The sequence below is a fragment of the Rhinopithecus roxellana genome, chromosome 8, assembly GCF_007565055.1.
Source record: "Rhinopithecus roxellana isolate Shanxi Qingling chromosome 8, ASM756505v1, whole genome shotgun sequence".
NCBI lineage: Eukaryota > Metazoa > Chordata > Mammalia > Primates > Cercopithecidae > Rhinopithecus > Rhinopithecus roxellana.
The window spans coordinates 50,926,026-50,945,388 of record NC_044556.1 but is presented as its reverse complement, the minus strand read 5'-3'; the positions used below and the strand labels follow the sequence as shown (position 1 = coordinate 50,945,388).

Below are 19,363 nucleotides of genomic sequence, written 5' to 3'. Positions count from 1 at the left end.
TAATCACAGCTCCGTGGTGTCTCAGAAAGCTTCCTATTGCTTTTCACTACCTAACTTTCCACGTCTGTGTGCTTGGTACTCTAGGATGTCAGGTCACCAGAGGAAAGAGGATATATCTTTTTGATAGTCGAATTCCCTTCAACGTCTAGCACAGAGCCTTGCACATTTACCCACCCAAAAAAAAAAAAAAAAATGCTTCTTAAGGAATTAATAAATGAATCCTTAGGAGGAAAAGTGAAAATGAAGGTTTTCTCTCACGATGAGAAGGTGTATTTCTCCGTTCATTTCAGATATGCATCAGCTAGTCAGCGTAAATTGTGCTTTTTATACGCTCACCAGGTGTAGGTAAGAGCTTTGGCTGAGATGGAGAAATTCATCGCGGGAGGATAATAAAGCGGGAGGGGATTTGGCAAGCTCAGAGCCGCGAGGAGGAGGCGGAGTCGCGGAGAGTTTGAGTATTTCCGTCCAATCAAAAGGAGACTGTAGGAGGAGGAGCGGGAGATGACGGGGGAGCGGGAGCTCAAGAATACTGCCCAGTTACTCCAGCTCGCCAGGCCGAACCGCAACTTCTTGACTTAGGTACTTCTACTCACAGCGGCAGATTCCGAGGCCAACTACAACAATGGCTTTTGCAAATCTGCGGAAAGTGCTCATCAGTGACAGCCTGGACCCTTGCTGCCGGAAAATCTTGCAAGATGGAGGGCTGCAGGTGGTGGAAAAGCAGAACCTTAGCAAAGAGGAGCTGATAGCCGAGCTGCAGGTAAGGCGAGCGAGAGAAAATTGAGGTCTCCACGGCAACCTCCACGGGAAAAGGCTGACTGCGCCCTGGCCATGGCGCTCCCCTCACGTGCCCCTGTATCAGTTAGTTCCGGGGCCTCCTGAGATTGGAGGGTAGAGGGGAACGGCGGCGGGGGGAGGCAGAAAGAGGGAAGAACAAACGGCGGCGAGAAGCAAACTTTGCTTTTAGTTTGCAACCGCGTCTTCCATGTTGGCATGCCCCTGCTAGCATTGCGAAGTGCAGGCTGCTCCAGCCGGTCCTGCAGGCTGCTCGCGGATGCCAGCGCGGGATGCCAGCGCGGCGCCCCAGTGCCTTCGCGCGCAGCTGTTCTGGCAGCCTCGGGCCGCCTCTTCCCCCACCCCCCCCAACCGCTTCCTCGCGGGGGGATCGGGAGAGGAGGGCCAAAGTGGCTTCCTTGCGGAGAACCCAGGGACTGGCGATTCTTCCCAGCCAAGTTTTGGGCGACCCCGCCGATTCCAGCCTTCCTTGGCGGTGGGGGAGTCGGGGGACGGGGGGACGCTGGCAGAGTCCCAGCCAGTCTCGTGGCTGCTGGGGCAGCTGCAGGGGAAGGCAGCCCTCGTAAAGCAGCAAACACGTACCCGCCTCTCGTCTGATGCAAGACTGCTCCGTGCTTTCGCCGCCCCTCTGCCTCCTGGGAGCCTTCGGAGGAAAGGGGGACGGGCGGGGAGCGCTGGAGTCCAGATTTAGCCTCCTCCCCACCTTTGGTTTATCGCTGGTTGGGAGTGACCAGACTCGACTAGAATCCAATCCCAAACGCTCCCAGATGATTTATAGTCTTAGCAAATTTTTATCTCCGTTTGTTGTGATATATAATTAATCTACTTCCAGTCTTTATCTACCGTGTTTGAAAAGGCCTGCTGGGCTTGGTGGCCTTGTTCAGGATATTTATTTTGTGAACTCTTCACTCCAGTGCCTGCACTTTCGACCTCTGTAGTCGACCCAGCTGCCCAGTCTCTACCTCACCTCATCCGGTATATTCTCCCCCACCCTCCAAATCGCACAGCCGCCTTCTGCCAGCCTCAGCTCTGTCCACCACCTTCAGCCATCTCCTCCTCCGAGGACCCCTTAGACTGCAGAGGCTGCTGCTTTTGCTTTAGCTGTGCCACAACCACGTGGTCCTGGAAACTGCTTGGCTCTCTTTGTCTGCCTTTGTATCTGCTGGCATGGATGCTGTCACCATGGCATGGCACTATATCCAAGTATCCAGTCCTGCCCTGTACTCAGAAGAGTTTGGTCCCTGCCTTCAAAAAGTTTGTAGCCTGGTTAGGGAGCATGGCTAACACGCAGGAGACCGTTGAGCAGATGACACAGAGCATAGCCCCGAATTAGACCATCCAGCTCCCTAACCTCTGCCTGCTCCCCTGCTGGAAAAGAGAGAGAAGGGGCGGATCATCATGCACCGAATTGGTGGGCAAGAGCTCAGCACCTGAGTAGGCAGGCTCCTCACATCTGTCACCTCATTTCTTGTGTGAAATGGTATCAGTGGCTCTGGGGAACTACCAGAAAAGATAGTGGGGTGTCCTCCAGAACAGCCTCTGACTCTCACCTCCACCAGAGCTCCAAGTTGGGGAGAGGGTGGCAATCAAGGGCTTTCACCTCTCTAAAGGAAATTAGAAACTTGATACCCCGATGAGGGGGTGGGGATAGGGAGGGAGGAGGGCAGAATTGAGAGGATTGGGAGGCCTCTTCCATAATGAGGGGTTGTTCCACGAAGTCAGGAATCAGCTGGGTGGATGCTGGGAATCTGGTGCTGAAACTTGGAGAACACTTTAAAGGCACTGAAAACTCTTGGCAGGAGAGGAGGGGTGTTTGTTGGCGAACTTGACTGCTGGGCATTGTTGGACTGTTTGGTGGGAGGGCTCAGCTTTGGTGTCTGTCTTTGCAACACGTTTGGTTCAGAATGCCAATTAATCTCCTTGGTCAGTCCACTGAAGGGCCCTCATTTCTACACTATGCCCTTTTATTCTGCATGAAGAGGTGTCTGGCATAGTGTTTCCTGCCCTCCCCCACTGAAATCTCTTTAATGCTGAAGGAAGCTTTGGCACCATTGCTAGAACCCGGCGTGGTGCTGGTTCCCACTGCCTTGTATTCTGGGCAGGCAGTCTCCTCTCACTCACCCCCTGGTCAGGAAGTATAATCATTCCTCCCTGCCCTTTCAGTGGTGCTTTTCAGACTTGAAGCAAGTCATAGTTCAGTTTAATGGGTCATGACTAGCATTTTAAAAAACAAAGTAGGAAATATGAGACAGCAATGCAGATAGTAAGGCCATAAGTATTGTTTCATGAATTTTGTTTCAATTATGTGTGTAGTTGTATGTGTGTGGTATGTGAGTATGAAATGACAACTTAAAAATGTGTTTCTTGGCCGGGCGTGGTGGTCCACGCCTGTAATCCCAGTGCTTTGTGGGGACCAAAGGAGGCAGGTCATTTGAACCCAGGAGGTTGAGATCAGACAGGGTAACATGGCAAAACCCTGTCTCTACACAAATACAAACATTAGCTAAGTGTCGTGCCACAAGCCTGTAGTCTCAGCTACTGGGGAGCAGGGTGGAGGGCTGAGGCCCTGGTTGGTGTCACTCTTCCCAACCTGGTGCTTTGGTGGGAGGATCACTTGAGCATAGGAGGTTGAGGCTGCAGTGAGCCATGATCTCGCCATGCAGTCCATCCTGGGCAACAGAACTAGACCCTGTCCTGTCCCTCCACCAAAAAAGATGTGTTTCTTTCAATGAGTCTGAGTGAAAAAAGTTTGGAAAACGTTGGCTTAAAATAATAAAGCATCTTGTTTGGAACTCACGTCTTAAATATACCTAATATGCAGGAAAATATTTAAATAATATTACCATGTATCATTAGCTTTTAAACTTTGACTGTGGCCCACAATAAGAAATTTGTTTTATGTCATAACAAACACTCATACATATGTGTACACACAGACACACAAATTTTATGAAATACTCTTTTTACATATGATGCATTCTGGTATTTTCTTCTGTTTCATTAAGTAGCATTGCTGGTCAGGACCACTAAACTAAACACTGGTAATGGTATTTAATTTACTGAAGCACATCCATATCTTCATATCAGAACTTTAAGAAAGATTAAGAAGGGAATAAATCTTTCCATGCAAGATTTCTTTTCAAAGCCTACTTAAAATAGCAAGTTCCCAGACTTTACACAGGATTTAGTTTGCAGAAGTTAAATAACCATCAAATTAATCAGGATCACACATCTTGTGCAGAACAGGGTAGACCTGCCTCCCCTATAGCTGGGGAACATGACCTGGACAGTGTCATTGTCTTGTCCTATGATTTAAGTCAGAGGCACAGCCATGCTAGAATTACTCCCAGGCCAAGCTTGTCCTCTTGGGAAAGGAAGCATGTGTGAACTTGAGGAATGGGAATGGGTTCCCACTGCTGAGTTAGCAGTTTGTCTGGAATAGCCATAAATCAAGCAGTTTTCTAGCTGAATAGCAGCTAAGGACAGGGGAGTGGGAGGACCTGTAGGAAGTATGGGAAGTGCCTGTTCCAGCCACAGTGCAGACACAGAAGCCACACGCAGAGGGCAGTGAACATCAGAATTTGGTGCTATGTAGAGAGAGACTTGCTTCCTCACCCAGGGAACGACAAAGAGGAGGAAGGATCTCTGGGCGCTGGAGAAGTTTTAATCGCAAACTGCAGAGGATGTGAGCGGATGCGTGCCTTTGGTTAGGGCTGTAGTTTGCATAAGTAGAGGACAGGAGCAGGCAGCTTGGGGGTGAGTTGTGGCATGAGGAGGGAAGGGGCCTGGGTGCAGGGGGTTTGAGGGTTCAGCAGGAGGTAGGTTGGATTCAGGCTGTCTGTGAATATGTGCTGATTGAATGAGTGGATAGAGTGGGTAGTTGAGGTTGTAAGAGGTCTTGGGAGCTCATTAATTCTGACTGGTGTGGGATATCTGGTTCTAATGTGGGACCAGGGTCTCCTGAGTGACAGTTTCTGCCCTTGGGACAGGTGAGACCTGATGCTCATCTGTAGGAGTCTGACTGGGGACTCCTAGATTCCCTGGCACCAAAGAAAGCTGGTTTCAGGGAAAAGTCCAGAGACTACAGCGTAAATCTTCACAAGGGAGATCCATCCAGAGAGGCCGTGCTCATGAAAGGAAAAATAGTGCTGTTTCTGTGCTTGTTCGGGGGCTACAAGAGTGGGTGGACTTTGAGGAGTTTGCATGCTCTCCAGCTAGTGTTGTCAGTGGGGAGTAGGTTTGCAAGGTTTGAGGAGCATTGTGGCAGCTTTGGAGAGAGCATTGAAGAAGGCTGGACCCTTAAGGCCCAACGGAATGATCGGGTAGAGCCTCTGGAGCAGGACTGGGCCTGAGATGTGGGCTCTGGAACTTGATGCTAAAGAGACAAAATGACAAGATAGATGACTCTGGGTGGTCCCTTCTCCTCTTGCTCCATGCCTGCTTCTTGTCGGTTGAACTTTGACTTTTGGTCCTGGCTGACCACTTGAAAGGAGGTTGTGTTTCCTCAGTGTGTTACCAATTATCTAAGGTGTCATTGCTGGCTGCAAAGAAATGCCCATTAAAAATGTGCGTACCCACTTTTTGTCCAGTTGCCCTCCAAAAAGGCCGTGCAGTGTACACTCCTGTTTCCCTCCATGCTCACCAATGTTGAATATTATTCATTTTCTTTTTGCCAAAATGATGCCCGAAAATATCACATTTAAAAATGTATATTGCCTTGATATCTAGTGTTGAAGAGTCTGTAAACTAGTGAGACTAGTGACCACTTTGTAGTTCTTCTGTGCATTGCCTATTTATAGATTTACCTACTTTTTATTGTGTTCTTTATCCTTTAAAAAAGTTGATTTGTGGCACATGCCTATAATCCCAACTACCCGGGAGGCTGAAGCAGGAGAATCACTTGAACCTGGGAGGCGGAGGTTGCAGTGAGCCGAGATCGTGCCATTGCACTCCAGCCCGGGCAATAAGAGCGAAACTCTGTCTCAAAAAAAAAAAAAAAAAAAAAAAAAAAAAAAAAAAAAAAGTTGATTTGTAGGAATTCCTTCACTTTTGGCAATGAATCTGTTCTGTTACATATGGTGAAAGGCGTTTTCTCCGCATATCAGGACCACCTACTTGCCTTTGTTTATGGGATCTTTTTCCATGCAGAAGTGTAAAATTTGAATGTAACTGAATTCATCAATATTTTCTTCCAGTGTTTCTGGGATTTGTGCCTTGTTTATGAAAGGTTTACCCAATCCCAGTCATAAAAATATCCCGACATTTTCTTCTAATGCTTGTATTTTTAAAAATTCTTTAATTCATCTGGATTTTTAAACATCTGAAGTGAGGTAGCCATCTATTATTTTTCTTCCTGAATTTTCGTAACACTATTTCTTGTTTAGTTCTTCCTTTCCCCATCAGTTTGAGTTCTACTTTTTATTTTCTAAATTCTCACCTATTCTGTCTGGTGTCTATTTAGTTCTGTTGACTGATTTGTCAATTTCTGAACATGTTTTTCCTGCTTTTTTTCAACTTCTTTTAATAAGATTTTTGAAAATCCTTGAGCACTCTTGGAAATAGAGCTTATGCCTCCTTATCGCAGTCAAAGGAAGGGATTTCTGATGGGCGATATTCAGGCATGTGAAGTGTTAAAGTTATTTGGGAAGGAGGGTGAAGGTGTGAGGATGGGGGACTGATGAGGGTGGTTTCTATGGGCCTCTCGTCACTGAATTCATTTATTCAATGGAAGTGTATAAAACACTTCATTGAGAAGTACCAACTGTGAGCTTGCCTACAGGCCACAGGCAACTTGCTCTTCTTGACACAGGCATTTGTGCCTATTTCTATTATCCCTCAGTAGGCAGGCTGGCTGGGAGGAGCAGGTCACCAGAAGATCCAGGGACCTTTGTTAGGGAGCTTCTGCCATCTTGGAGAAGCCACATGATTTCTGGCAGTGTCTCTCCTGGTTTAGGTGTCTAAATGCTGTTTTTGGAAGGTAGTTGGAACTTGGACTTTGGTACTCAACAGATTTGGACTTGATTCCAGCTTCTGCCATATGCTAGCCAAATGACTTCAGCAAGTTCTCTAAATTCTTTGTCAATTTGCTTGTCTGTACTATAGGGATAATTGCAATGTCTGTCCTAGGATTGTTGTGAAGCACAGTAAAGCTGGACGTAAAGTACTTGCTCAAAAACTGGTAGCTATTGTTACTAGTAAATCTCTCCAACGGATTTTACGGTTTGGTTTTTGCACCTAACTGGCCATTGCCTTGGCTCTGGCCTTATCTTCTTGACATCTTGGCAGGTCCACCCACTCTTCTTCAGTTACAGACTCAGAGTTAGTCAGTGGCAATGACTTTCCAGTTCTTGGCTGGTTTTTGATCTGTAAGAGTGACCTTGGGCAGGTTACCTCTCAAAGCCTCTGTTTCCTCATCTGGAAAGTGGGATAATTATACCCCTTCTCCTTGGAGTTGTGGAGAGAATAATGTAAAGCAACTACTGGTGTAATGCCTGGTACCCAGCAGGGGCTCGATAAATGGTTTATGTGCTGGTGAGGCTGGTACTATGGATATGTGGTATAGAGTAGATAAAGTTTTAATACAAAATCCCTGCATTAGGCATAGAAGATATAACTAAGGAGACCAAACTGCAGGTCTAAGAGAGGACAACTAGATATAAAACATATATTGGTGATCACAAGAAAAATGGTGGGGTGTAGGGGCAGTAACAGTTAGTTCAGGGTTGTTGGCAAATGTTTCCTGAAAGATAACTTTATTGCGCCTTAAAAAGTCAGTAAAGTGTGTCCAGGCAGGGAAATCCTTTTCTTTGGAGCCTGTGTGGTGGACCTGAATGTGAAAAAGATGTCAGTATCCTGTTTTCTGCCTGGCTTGGCTGATACTTAACTAGACTGCTATCAGGGGAAATCAGAGTACCTCCAGGTGCTCACCTGGTATTGGCCTCAGTATTGGGGCAGTCAGCACTGAGGTGGCTTCTGTTTGGTTCCTCTAAGCCCTGGGGGCCCATGTGACTTGTATAAACCTAGGTCATAATTAGTTTAGCATAATGCCAGATACATACATAGCAGGCATCCAATAAAATGAAGAAAGAGAAGTACCAGGGAGGGGAAGGGGAAGTGGGCGGGCTTAACTCTGTTGGCTTTCAGTTTTTCTTCTGTAAAATGGGGTTGGACCAGATGCTGGGGAACATTTCTTCGAATCTCCCACTCTGAGGTTCTACTTGGAGGTGCTTGGAGTGTCTTCCAGGTAGCCTGCATGTTTCTCTCTGCTGGTAGGCACAGCCCCCAAGCAGTGAGGATACGTGATGCATAAACACCTGCGGAGGAATCGTTCTACTATTGCCCTTGAACAATTATTCCAGTATTTAGAAGCTCTTAAGGCTTAAATATTCTATGCAGTAGCCTAAGCATCATTCCTCTTCTCTTCTCAGTGGAGGTAAAATTACCCACGGCTCTCCTTACATTTACTGTGTCCATATCTGCTCCTGTGCTCTAGGTTTCTGCACGACAAACACAATGTGGGCCCTTACCCTAGGAGCCAACTTCTCATGGCCTTTCCCTGTCTCCAGAATCCATGCAGTGGGAATGAAGGGAAAAGAAGGTTTTCATGGGATCCAGCTGAGAGCTCTATGGGGAAAATGGATCTGAGGAGCCATTTCTTTTATTTTACAGATAAGAGAGTAGGGGTATAGAAGGAGGTGAATTACGACAGTGAGCCACCCATTGTTGGCAGACTTAGGATTAGAACTCTGTTTTCCTGATTCCTAGCTTGGTGCTTTTGCAAGTACACTTGCTGCTTTCTCACTGGCCTGGGGTCTGCCACTTTGGGACAGAGTGTGGACTTGCTCACCTGCTCCATTTCTTAGAGATTCTCATTCTTTGAGCAAGAATATTCTTATTCTGGAAAGAACCACATACCACAGGATTCTGGGTGAACGTAAGGAAGATGGTCTTGGGGATCTAACTCTGCTCACGTATAGTGGCTGTGATGAATTCAGTGTCTTATTTTTCGCATATGTATATTTTTAGTCTAATATTGCCTGGGTGTCTAAGCAAGCCTAGATGAATTTAATTGCTCTCCTTCTTCCCCTGCCCCTCTTCCTTTGGTCTCTTTTTTAGGAAATGTTTTTCTTTCAACATTTCATTTCATTCATTATTTACTCATTCAGCCAACCAACATTTATTGAGTGCCTTCCCTGTGTCAGAGACAGGGGCTTACAAGGTAGAATTTGATCCCACCTCTGCCCTTCAGTAGCTTAGTGTCTAATGGAAGCAGTGATGTTCATTAAGCATGGCCAGATACTGTGCTAGGTGCTATACCTGTTCTCTCTTGCTTCCTCCTCACACACTTGAGGAAGCCAAAGCTGATTCATAGCTGGGAAGGCAGGGGCCTTGGATATGAACCCAGGCCTGACCAATGGCAGAACCTATCAGATGTGTGCACTGATGACATTGCCTTTCTTTCTTTGGATATATCAAAATCAGTCAGCATATAGGAACTCCCATTTTGAGCAAGCAGTGTGCAGGAATGATAGGGTATACAGAGAGGAACAGGAAATGGCCCCTGACTTCCAGCATGTGTCTGATGGACATCCAGGCTACAGGCATCATGGTGCTGTCTAGAGAGATGAGCCAGGTGCCCAGAGCCCATGGGCCAACGCTGCCCTTTCCTGAGCATGCCAAACAAAGCACTTGGTGTGTTAGAGGCACAGTCTCCTCCACTCTTAGTAAAAATCAGCATGAGTCCTAGCCCACATTTCCCTAGTGAATATACCAAAGATGTCTGTGAGCTGGCAGTCATCAGTGACTTCCTAAGGTTCTGGGAATGCATCTCTTACTTAGGAGTAAGCAATGATGTGCCTGAGGCTTTAGGAGTTCTCACAGAATGACTTTCTGGACCCACATGTTTTTCTGCTTCAGGACTGTGAAGGCCTTATTGTTCGCTCTGCCACCAAGGTGACCGCTGATGTCATCAACGCAGCTGAGAAACTCCAGGTGGTGGGCAGGGCTGGCACAGGTGTGGACAATGTGGATCTGGAGGCTGCAACAAGGAAGGGCGTCTTGGTTATGAAGTAAGTCATGGAAGCTGCGGGGGGCGGGGGGGGCGGTGGTGAGTGAGGAGACTGACCACACCACGGGAGAAAAAACTCACTTGAGAGAAAGCTGAGTCCATTGGAAGGGCTTCCAGAAGGATGCCTGGTCTAGGGCCTGCATGGTCAACACACACAGCATAGTGATTCCAAGGTTTTTGGAAGGCAGCTATGCTCACCACTACATCACCAATACCATCAGGGGGTTCCAGAGTTTTTGAAATTGAGAGTCCCTGCATAATCTCAAAATGTTTCACGGACCCACTCCATGCGCAGTGCTTGCACCTCTGCGACCTGGTTCAGGAATCGGAAAGTCAGTGAATTCATCTGCATTTCCTGCTCCCACCCAGCCCCCTCTGCCTCTCTTAATGCTGTTTGTGGCAGGTTTTTGTCAGCTCTACTGTACTGTGCTTGTACAGAGGCACAACTTTTGCTAGTAGACTAATGACTAGAATCCTTGCCCTCCCCACTTCCCTGCCACCTTCTGGAGCTAAGACACTAGTTTCTCTTTCAGTGCTCTAGGGCAAGAGGAGAAGGGTCCCCTTTAAAGCTGTTTCAGCAAAAGCACAGGGGCAGTGGTCATCAGCACGCCAGTGCTGTACTGTACCTGTCTGTCACTTAGAAGGTATGGCAAGGCCATCCGCAGGCTTCTTTGTCCTTAAGACTTTTCTCTTCTCTTGGGGACTTCATTGTCCTTAAGACCTTTCCCCTCCCCTGCGCTGCACTTGCCCCTGTAGGGTAGAGGTTAATTGGTCACCTGACTGAGATCAATATTCAACAGTAGAAATGTTAAACGATAACCCATCCCACATTCTTGCCTTGGACCCAGAGGCAGCCGGGCCCCAGCCTCTGCACCTCTCCTTGCTCCCCCATACAGCCTGTCCTCTGTGGGAGGATGAGAAGCCAGGTGGTTTTGCAGACAGACAACTCTGAGAGTCCCTTTATCTTATACAGGATCTCTTGACTTTTTCGTCTTGTAACCTTATTAGCCTTCGTTCCAGAGATGAAAAAGACAGACTCAGCAGGGGAATAATCAGGGTGAACACATATACGAAGTTCTTTCAAAAACCGAAAAAGCCTTTGAGAAAAGAAAAATAGTTTTGTGGGTTGCCACCTCTATTCTTTTTTCTATAAAATGGGCGGAGTCTGCATTGCCCTGTGACTTAGGGTGTGAGGAGGCTTTCTCGGTTCAGAACTTGTTGAGAAATAGAAAGAGTAGTCAGACAGGCGGAGATTACTAATAAAAGCTAGGTTGGGGCTGGGTGTGGGGGCTCACACCTGTAATCCCAGCACTTTGGAAGGCTAAGGTGGGAGGATCACTTGGGCCCAGGAGTTCGAGACCAGCCTGGGCAACAAAGTGAGACCCGCCCCCATCTCTACAAAAATACAAAAAAAAAAAAAAAAAAAAAATAGCTAGGTATGTTGGCACCAGCCTGTAGTCTCAGCAACTAAGAAGGCTGAGCTGGAAGGATCGCTTGAGCCCTGGGAAGTCAAGACTGCAGTGAGCTGTGAACATGCCAGTGCACTCCAGCCTGGGTGACAGAGTGAGGCCCTGTCAAAAAAAAAAAAAAAAGAAGAAAAAAAAAAAAGTCAGGTTGGGTAACTTGATGAAGATATGCAAGCAATGGGCTGAGCCCTGAATTTAAGAGACTCGGCCTTGGTAAGATCAATGGTAAGAGCAGCAGGGAATTTGTGCTTTCTGGAGGCAGGTAAATCCTAAAATAGGACAAAGAAAAGGGCTAAACCACACACAAATCTGATCATATGGGACACTTCTCTGCCTTGGGAGAAGTGAGTGTTTGGGTAGAGAGAAGCCAGATATGTTTCTGTAATGGCAGTCCCTCTGCAGGGAAACATGAAGCCAGGGGAAGGGGGTTTCTTTCCAGCCCTTATCTTAAAACAAGAGTACATCAGAGAGCTCTGGACAGTGGACAGTGGCGTGGTCAGCTCATGGAGCAGGAGAGAGCAAGCACAGCCCGTACTCAAGGCTTTCTCGTGGGGCAGGAGTGGGAATGCTGGGTCTGTGACCATTGATGTCCCCCTTATTTTTTATCGTTAGCACCCCCAATGGGAACAGCCTCAGTGCCGCAGAACTCACTTGTGGGATGATCATGTGCCTGGCCAGGTAAGTCCCTGACTTCTCAGCAAAACTCGTCTCTCTGATATGCCAATTATTACCATTTGCCAAGCAAACAGACCCAGAAAAACTTAGAAACATTTTATCTCGGCGACGTGCAGACTGCTAAGAAAGTGACATGCAGACTGCAAAGAACCTTTAAGGCCATCAGGTCCTCTATTCAACACTCATTACACAGGTTCCCTAGCGCACAAAGGTGCACTTCTCTTTACTCATGTTCTATTCTCCGTGCAGCAGACACTCTGCCTTCTCTAGCCTCCAACTCTTGCAAATGTTCTCCATACCCTGCTGCTTGGAGATAACAAGGAAGGATGCTCCAGGCAGCAGGGTATGGACAGCTTCTAGGTACCCTCTGCTTACTTTTCAAGATTAAACTTCAATATTAATTTATCCAAGAAGCTCTCTGGCTTCCCCAGCTAGACTATGTCCCTCTCTGATTCCCCTGGCCCTCAGGGCTTATCTCTGCAACTGCCCTTACAAATCTGTATTGTAATAGACTGGAGTAAGAACCTGCTTCAGGGTCCCTGTGTGTTCCTGTGGGTTCATAACGCAATGGAACTCAAATGGGCAAGACTCTTGCTCTTCTAGCAGGAGTCCCAGGCCTCTTGAGTGGATGGGGCAGCCTAGAAATCAAATGGATATGGCACAGAATGTGCTTGAGTCTCAGTATGTCGGTTAGTAATTTGGCAAAATTGATTGCATGGAGCACTTCTGTTGAACAGGCAATTCAAGCATTTATGTGGTCAAGGGGAAGAACAAGCCTCCCAATAAACAGGGGAGGAAGCTGTTCTAGATCCCTTTGAAGCTCCACGGATTCCCTCCACCAGGGGACATAGGCATCAAGCACTCCTTGTTTGTCTCCCCGGTCCTGAAACTTTCTGGGACCAAGAAATTACTTTTCCCACGGCAAGACCTGCTTTCCCTCCTGCTGGAGGAGGATCTGGAGGAGTTTACCTCTGCTCTAACTCCTCCCCACAGTTTCCATCTGAGCTATCTGGTATTCACTGATATTCACTGGTAGGTGAAGGGAGGCAGTAGGGGGAAAGGAGAAACAGGGATAGCTTACACAGCAGTAGGGTCTCAGCCTAGAAGGGGCTCCCAAGCTGGCAGCCTGGTTCTCCCAGAACACCTAGGCTGAGTGTCTCTGCCCCTGGAGAAGTATAGAAACCTGGTGTCCTGGCTTCACTTTAGCTATTACCTTCAGTGATTGTTTTTGTTTGTTTGTTTGTTTGTTTGTTTGTTTTGTTTTGTTTTGTTTTTTGTTTTTTTTTTTTGAGTAAGGGAAAAGATCTCAGTGTGGCTTTCTAATTAATTACCTCAATTTTTTTCTGGAGTTGGAAGGAAAGGATTGGGAGCCAGCAATACTTTCCCTCCTTTTCCAGGACGAGCTTTGTTTAAAGGAATCGGTGAAGTGCTGTGGTTTAAAAGAAGCTCCCCATTGTCAACGGCTTACCATGCCTTCACTCATCAAAGGTGCATCAAAACTAGGAAATACACACACCCTATTGGGAGGGAATATGTTCGTTTCATCAGGCTGTTCCTAGCAGGGAGGACTGTAGGAGAGAGTGGATGCTATATGTAGACTGTACAGGGTTGGGCAATGTGGGTGGAGAGCAGGCGTGGCCGGGCCCCACAGTAGGGACTTTTGAGCTGATGGTGGAGGCTCGTGAGGTGCAGAAGAACAGCACACAGAAAAGAAGGAAGGAGAGAATCAACAAATGTAGATTTCACCATTTTTGCCTGCTTTACCATCTCTTCCTCTAGTAAGTCAGGCCAGCAACCATTTAATTGTTGTGAGGCCCCTCGCCCACATTAGAGTCCTCTCCAGTCTGGCCTGATAAGGATTCCGAAGTGTTGAAACCTGGAGAGGCTCCATGATCAGCTGGGGGCAGCAGCCAGAGAAAGGGTTTAGGGATTTCTTGTGTTCTGTGGTGTCGCATTTATACATCTTAGATAGCACTGTGGAGTCTGCTGGGAAGAAAATAGGATGTGAGGGAGAGGAGAGAGGGGCCAGGTAGGGGCTCTATCTCACTAGGTCAAAGGCATTTTATCAGACAAGCTTTCCCAAAAAGTGAATGGTTTCTCAAGGCAAGTCCCTGTCCTTATTATCCACCTGGTGGGTCAGAGCAGTGAGGTGAATGTAGCTTGTCCCCCATGTGGCTTGGTACTGAAGTTCTTCTGAGTTTACCCATTAAGATGGTGCGCCTCTGTGATTGAGGAGGACAGACTCCACCTTCAGCCTTACCCTCAGATGGAGATCGATGTCCTGGTGATGTGTAGAGATGAGAGAATGTTTTTGTGTTAGAAGTTAGTGAAGTGAAAGCACAGAAGTAGCGTCTTGAGATTTCTCTTTACCCACGCTCGCTCACTCCGAGGTTTTTGGCAGCAGGTTAAAGGCCTACATTTAAGTATTCAGGAGACTGGCCGTGCTGGGGTTGACTTTGCTGGCTTTGAATCTGTTCACGTGCCTCCAGTTGGGTGATCTGGAGTGAATTGTTTAACGCTCAGTGCCTCCCTCCATGCAGCTGTGAATATTAGAGGAGTTAATGTGTGTCTAAACATTTACTTTAGGATGTCTAAAATAGAGAAAGTGCTCCTTCAACATTCTCATTTCTTCCTTTGGCCTCCAGAGATGTGTTGATGACCCATGCCCACAGGACATATATCGCCCTTTCACCTCTAACGTTGCCCTAATTGCCACTTCCTCTGTCTCCTCCAGAAAACACAGACTTCCATCTGAACTAATAGGAGACGGGCTGTGAAGTGTGTGTGTGTGTGTGTGTGTGTGTGTGTGTGTGTGTGTGTGTGTGTGTTTTGGTGGTGGTGGGACAGGAAGGTGGTGTGGATGTTTAAAAATGTTGGGACCGGCCGGGCGCGGTGGCTCAAGCCTGTAATCCCAGCACTTTGGGAGGCCGAGACGGGCGGATCACGAGGTCAGGAGATCGAGACCATCCTGGCTAACACGGTGAAACCCCGTCTCTACTAAAAATACAAAAAAAAAAAACCTAGCCGGGCGAGGTGGCGGGCGCCTTGTAGTCCCAGCTACTCGGAGGCTGAGGCAGGAGAATGGCGTAAAACCCGGGAGGCGGAGCTTGCAGTGAGCTGAGATCCGGCCACTGCACTCCAGCCCGGGCGACAGAGCAAGACTCCGTCTCAAAAAAAAAAAAAAAAAAAAAAAAAAAAAAATGTTGGGACCACGCGTTCAGGACAGAATGGAAGTGTCTAAGCTTTGGCATCCACCCACCCACTCCAGACTAGTCTAAGACCCTCGGAGTTAAGAAACTCTCAAGGAAGCATAGGTCATTAGGTGTTCTCTTCATAATAATAGAAGACGTCTTAGGTTATGGTGCTGGATGAGATTGGAAGATGAAAATAATTCCTTGAGCTTCTGGAGTACTCGATGTCATCAGAGTTGCCCAGTACCCCACTCAGTTATCCCTACAGACCCTGGAGGATTGGCAATCGCTTAAAGTAAAACACTCTTTCTGATTGATGCCTCAGTGGCTGAGGTGGAATCCGTACCTCCTCCCAGACGCCTGACTGGTCACAGAAATCCCAGGCTTTCTAAGGCAGATCTTGCCAAGGGTTTCTCTCTTCTGTTTTCCCTTTACCCCACATCAGTGTTCCTGAACCTGAACCCCCAGACCCAGTTCTTGGGGGAGTGGCTGTTAAGGGCAGTGACTGCGCAAACCTGTTGCTGTGTCTCCTTCCTGGGCTGGCGGGAGTCCAAGTGGACCCTCTGAACCTGTGTCTATCCTTGCAGGCAGATTCCCCAGGCAACGGCTTCGATGAAGGATGGCAAATGGGAGCGGAAGAAGGTGAGCAGCGGCCTTGACTCGCCCCACCTGGGCTCAGGGCCCAGGGTCCACTCATGTTGCTGACTTCAGCTTCTTTCCTTTTGCCTGTTTGGTTGCAGTTCATGGGAACAGAGCTGAATGGAAAGACCCTGGGAATTCTTGGCCTGGGCAGGATTGGGAGAGAGGTGGCTACCCGGATGCAGTCCTTTGGGATGAAGGTAGGATGTTGCTGGAACCCTGTGATGTGGGACTTTCTGCAGCAATTTTGGAAAAGGCAGCATGTCTGGGCAGAAGTCAGAAGCTTTGTTCTAGGAGGGTCTGATCCTCTCTTGGAGCCCCCATCTAAATAAGCGTTAAAGCCAAGGAGGGAGAGAACACTGGGCTGCTGATCTGGACTCAAAAGCTGGGAATACTTGGTGGGGGTCCTGTAGCTCTCTGGTGAATGAATAGCCCTGAGTCCCAGTGAACCAGATGTTGATAGCTGTTTTGAGACCTTGGTTCTTGTCTTCTTAGTTTAAAAGAATTTAAACAAGAGACGCGGTGTAGCATTGAGGAGTTTATTGCAAAGGAAAAATAATATTTTGAAAGTTCAGTGCAGAGCAGACAGTACACCTTGAGAGAGAGAGAATTTAGGGTGGGCTGCTCATAAGAATGAGGCAGTGTTGATTATTGCTGGAGAAACTCCCTTTATGGGAGTTTTACGTGATTATTCATAAGGAGGTGGGAAGAGCTGTTACTAGGAAGCATGTTTCGGGTGGTCCTCTGGGTGCACATGAGTAGTAGCTGTACATGCTTGTTCATTCGGCACATGTCTTATCAGCATCTTAAATCTCCACCCAGGAGTGTGTTTTTTACTATTATAATGAGCAGGGGTCAGTTTGAGGACAGGAAAAATCAAAGTGCACAGGCTGTCTAGATGGGAAGTTCCCTACTGAAGACAGCTTTGCTTGAATGAGCTCACTTATAATATGAATTCCAAGGCTTATTGTGTTGACTGTAGGATCACCAAGGTTGCTGCACTTCCTTGATTACCTATCCTACATCACAGGCAGGGTGCTTGTGTCCTGCCCCTTCTTTCTTTCCTTCCTGGTTTTGTTGTGTCTGCTTTCCTGTGATAATTTAGAAAACGGGAACAAGTTTATGGCCTCACAGTAGAGCCTTACATCCATTGTCCATCGGTCCTTCCAGTTTCCCTCCGTATTTCAGAAAAGATTTAAAAATGCTTGTATATACACTGTGATATGATGGTAGAGCCTATGGTGGCTGGAAGACCTCACACTTGTCTCAGAAATCACACCTGACTCCTGTCTTCCCCCAGGCCTCTTCCTTTTCCTACTCTGGGAGCTCAGTAGGCTTCTGGTTAAGGGAGAGTTGCAATTTGTAGCAGTACCATCCACCTGGGCTAATCCAGCAGCCCCTGCAAATGAGAGAGGCAGTTCAGCTAAGAGAGGGGATCTGCAGGGCTTCCCAGATAGGCCAAAGAGATGAACCCACTAAGGCTGCTATTGGACATCTCTCTGTTCACTTTCTGTTTTAGGGAATTACAGGGATTATGGGGTCAAACGGCAGCCAGGGAGTCTTTATTTAAACATTAGGAAATTCGTTTTGACAACCAGATCATGTCAGATCTAGAAAAGTGTACATAGAGCTGCTATGGAGCTCTCCCTTTTTCTACATCCCTCCTACCTTCTTAGAGTTAGAAGGGATCTTAATAGATTAACCTTTCATTTTACATTGACATCTAGAATTTGTAAGCTTATGCCTAAGGACTCATAGCAAATGGACAGTAGCCTAGAGCCTGGTGCGCATCGCATTGTACACATTGAATATTATCCTCTCCCTCCTGCCTCCACTCCCTACCTTATTCATTTAAGTCAGCAAGATATCTTTCCTAAGCCTCTGCACTGAGAAGGGCCAGATGTATTCTTGACCTCTGGACTCCTGAGAGAGGCAAATGTAGCCCAGCAGGATCACTGATCATGTAAACAAACCACAACCTTGCCCTCTGTGCAGGGATGGTGGGATGCCATAAGCCACAAAGAGCACTCCCTCCTCCATCCTCTTTTGTAAGGGATCAAGGGTCAAGGTTTAGCCCATGGAGAATATTGATCTAAAAGGCAGAGGTCAGGGGTTAAGTAAACCTAAGAGCACTCATAGCCAAATGGGTGAGCATTTCATTGATGAAGCAGTAACTTGGAGACAGGCTCCAAACCAGTGGCCGTTCCAAGGCTCCTGCTCCCTTCCCCTGGGGGTCCTCTTCCCCATGACTCCCCTTCCCAGGCCTTCCTTCTCCGTGGCACCACTACCCATCAAATTCCTGGCTCAGCAACATTCTTCATCATGGAGACTTCGGCAGTGACTTAAACCAAATGAAAAGCCCCACCTCATTCCTGAATGATTGAGGTGATAGGTAAGCTTGTCTCTCCATCTGGCACTGCCCAGCTCTCTACCCTGGGCTGCTTCCGAGAGGTGCAGGAGTATCTGGGACCTTGAGCATCAGTGTCAGGAAATGTCTGACACCTCTCGGGCATGTGTTTGATTGAAAGAGATGCCTACGGCCTGCTTATTTCAGTGTTAATCTGTGCCTCAGGGCAGATTAATGTTTAATTCCCATTCCCAGCATGGTATGGAGGGTGCCGGTGCCTTCACTTTGCATTTCTTCTGTCCAGATGTCTCTGGAGGGTCATTCTTAACTCTCTTGCTTCCAGAACATGCTCTTTGTAAAGCCCTGAAACATGGCTGGGATCATTCTGCCTCCCACCTCAGCCCCTCCGGGGCTGCCTGGACCTCATCATTCCGGAGGGCCTAAGTGGCCTCTCCTCATGCTCAGCTGCTTACCTCGACCACGTCATTATCATACTTTTGAGTCTGGATGAATTTTGTCTCAGGGCGGAGAGCTCACCAGTCCTAGTGGTCTTGGAGAACAAGATTTTCTAAAAGGAAAGGAAGATTCTTGAACATATTGTGAAAGAGATGTATAAGCATCCAGACAGGAAAAGAGGATAAGTGTTTATTAAACACAAGTTATTTCAAACTAACCTCATTCTGCCTTTGGAAACCATTATTAAACTGGTAAAGTATGGAAATCCGTAGGTGTCATATACCTAGACTATTTAAAATTATATTTTAATCATGTAATAAAGGAATGCATTCTCATATAAATTAAAACATAGACAAGGCTATACTTGATTACCACCTGAACGGTAAACATCAGTTTAGCATGTCATCCCAGACTTTTCTATGCATTTGCACAGAATGCATACAGTTCCATGCCTGTGGAAGGATTCTATGGCTGCAAAGAATAGAATATTGTTTAATGATGTTAAGAAAAAAACATGTTTATCTCAGAACAACTAAGTCTAGCATATTTTTAAACAGTTGTGTGGAATTTTGTTGTGCAGATAAATTGCTTTTTATTTGGCCAGTCTCTCAATCATGGGCATTTAGATTGTTTATAGATGTGGACTTCGGTAAAACATCTTTCATGATTCCCTCGGGGTTCAGATGGAGCCCCTTGAGCTTGGTGCTATTGAAGGGATTAGTGCTTG

At 47.1% G+C, this 19,363-nt stretch overlaps 1 protein-coding gene across 2 annotated transcripts in view; it reads left to right on the top strand.

The window, feature by feature from the left end:
• Positions 1-317: 317 nt before the first annotated feature.
• PHGDH (phosphoglycerate dehydrogenase) overlaps positions 318-19,363 on the top strand; it is a 40,660-nt gene continuing 21,614 nt past the window's right edge. Inside the window, exons 1-5 of one of the 2 annotated variants that reach the window (XM_030934973.1) lie at positions 318-760; positions 9,712-9,863; positions 11,941-12,006; positions 15,782-15,836; positions 15,935-16,033. In XM_030934973.1, the coding sequence (XP_030790833.1) occupies positions 623-760; positions 9,712-9,863; positions 11,941-12,006; positions 15,782-15,836; positions 15,935-16,033 (510 nt within the window). In that variant the 5' untranslated portion in view covers positions 318-622. Of the gene's footprint in view, positions 761-4,428; positions 4,552-9,711; positions 9,864-11,940; positions 12,007-15,781; positions 15,837-15,934; positions 16,034-19,363 lie in introns of those variants that run through there. The other variant, XM_030934974.1, reaches the window with a different exon arrangement.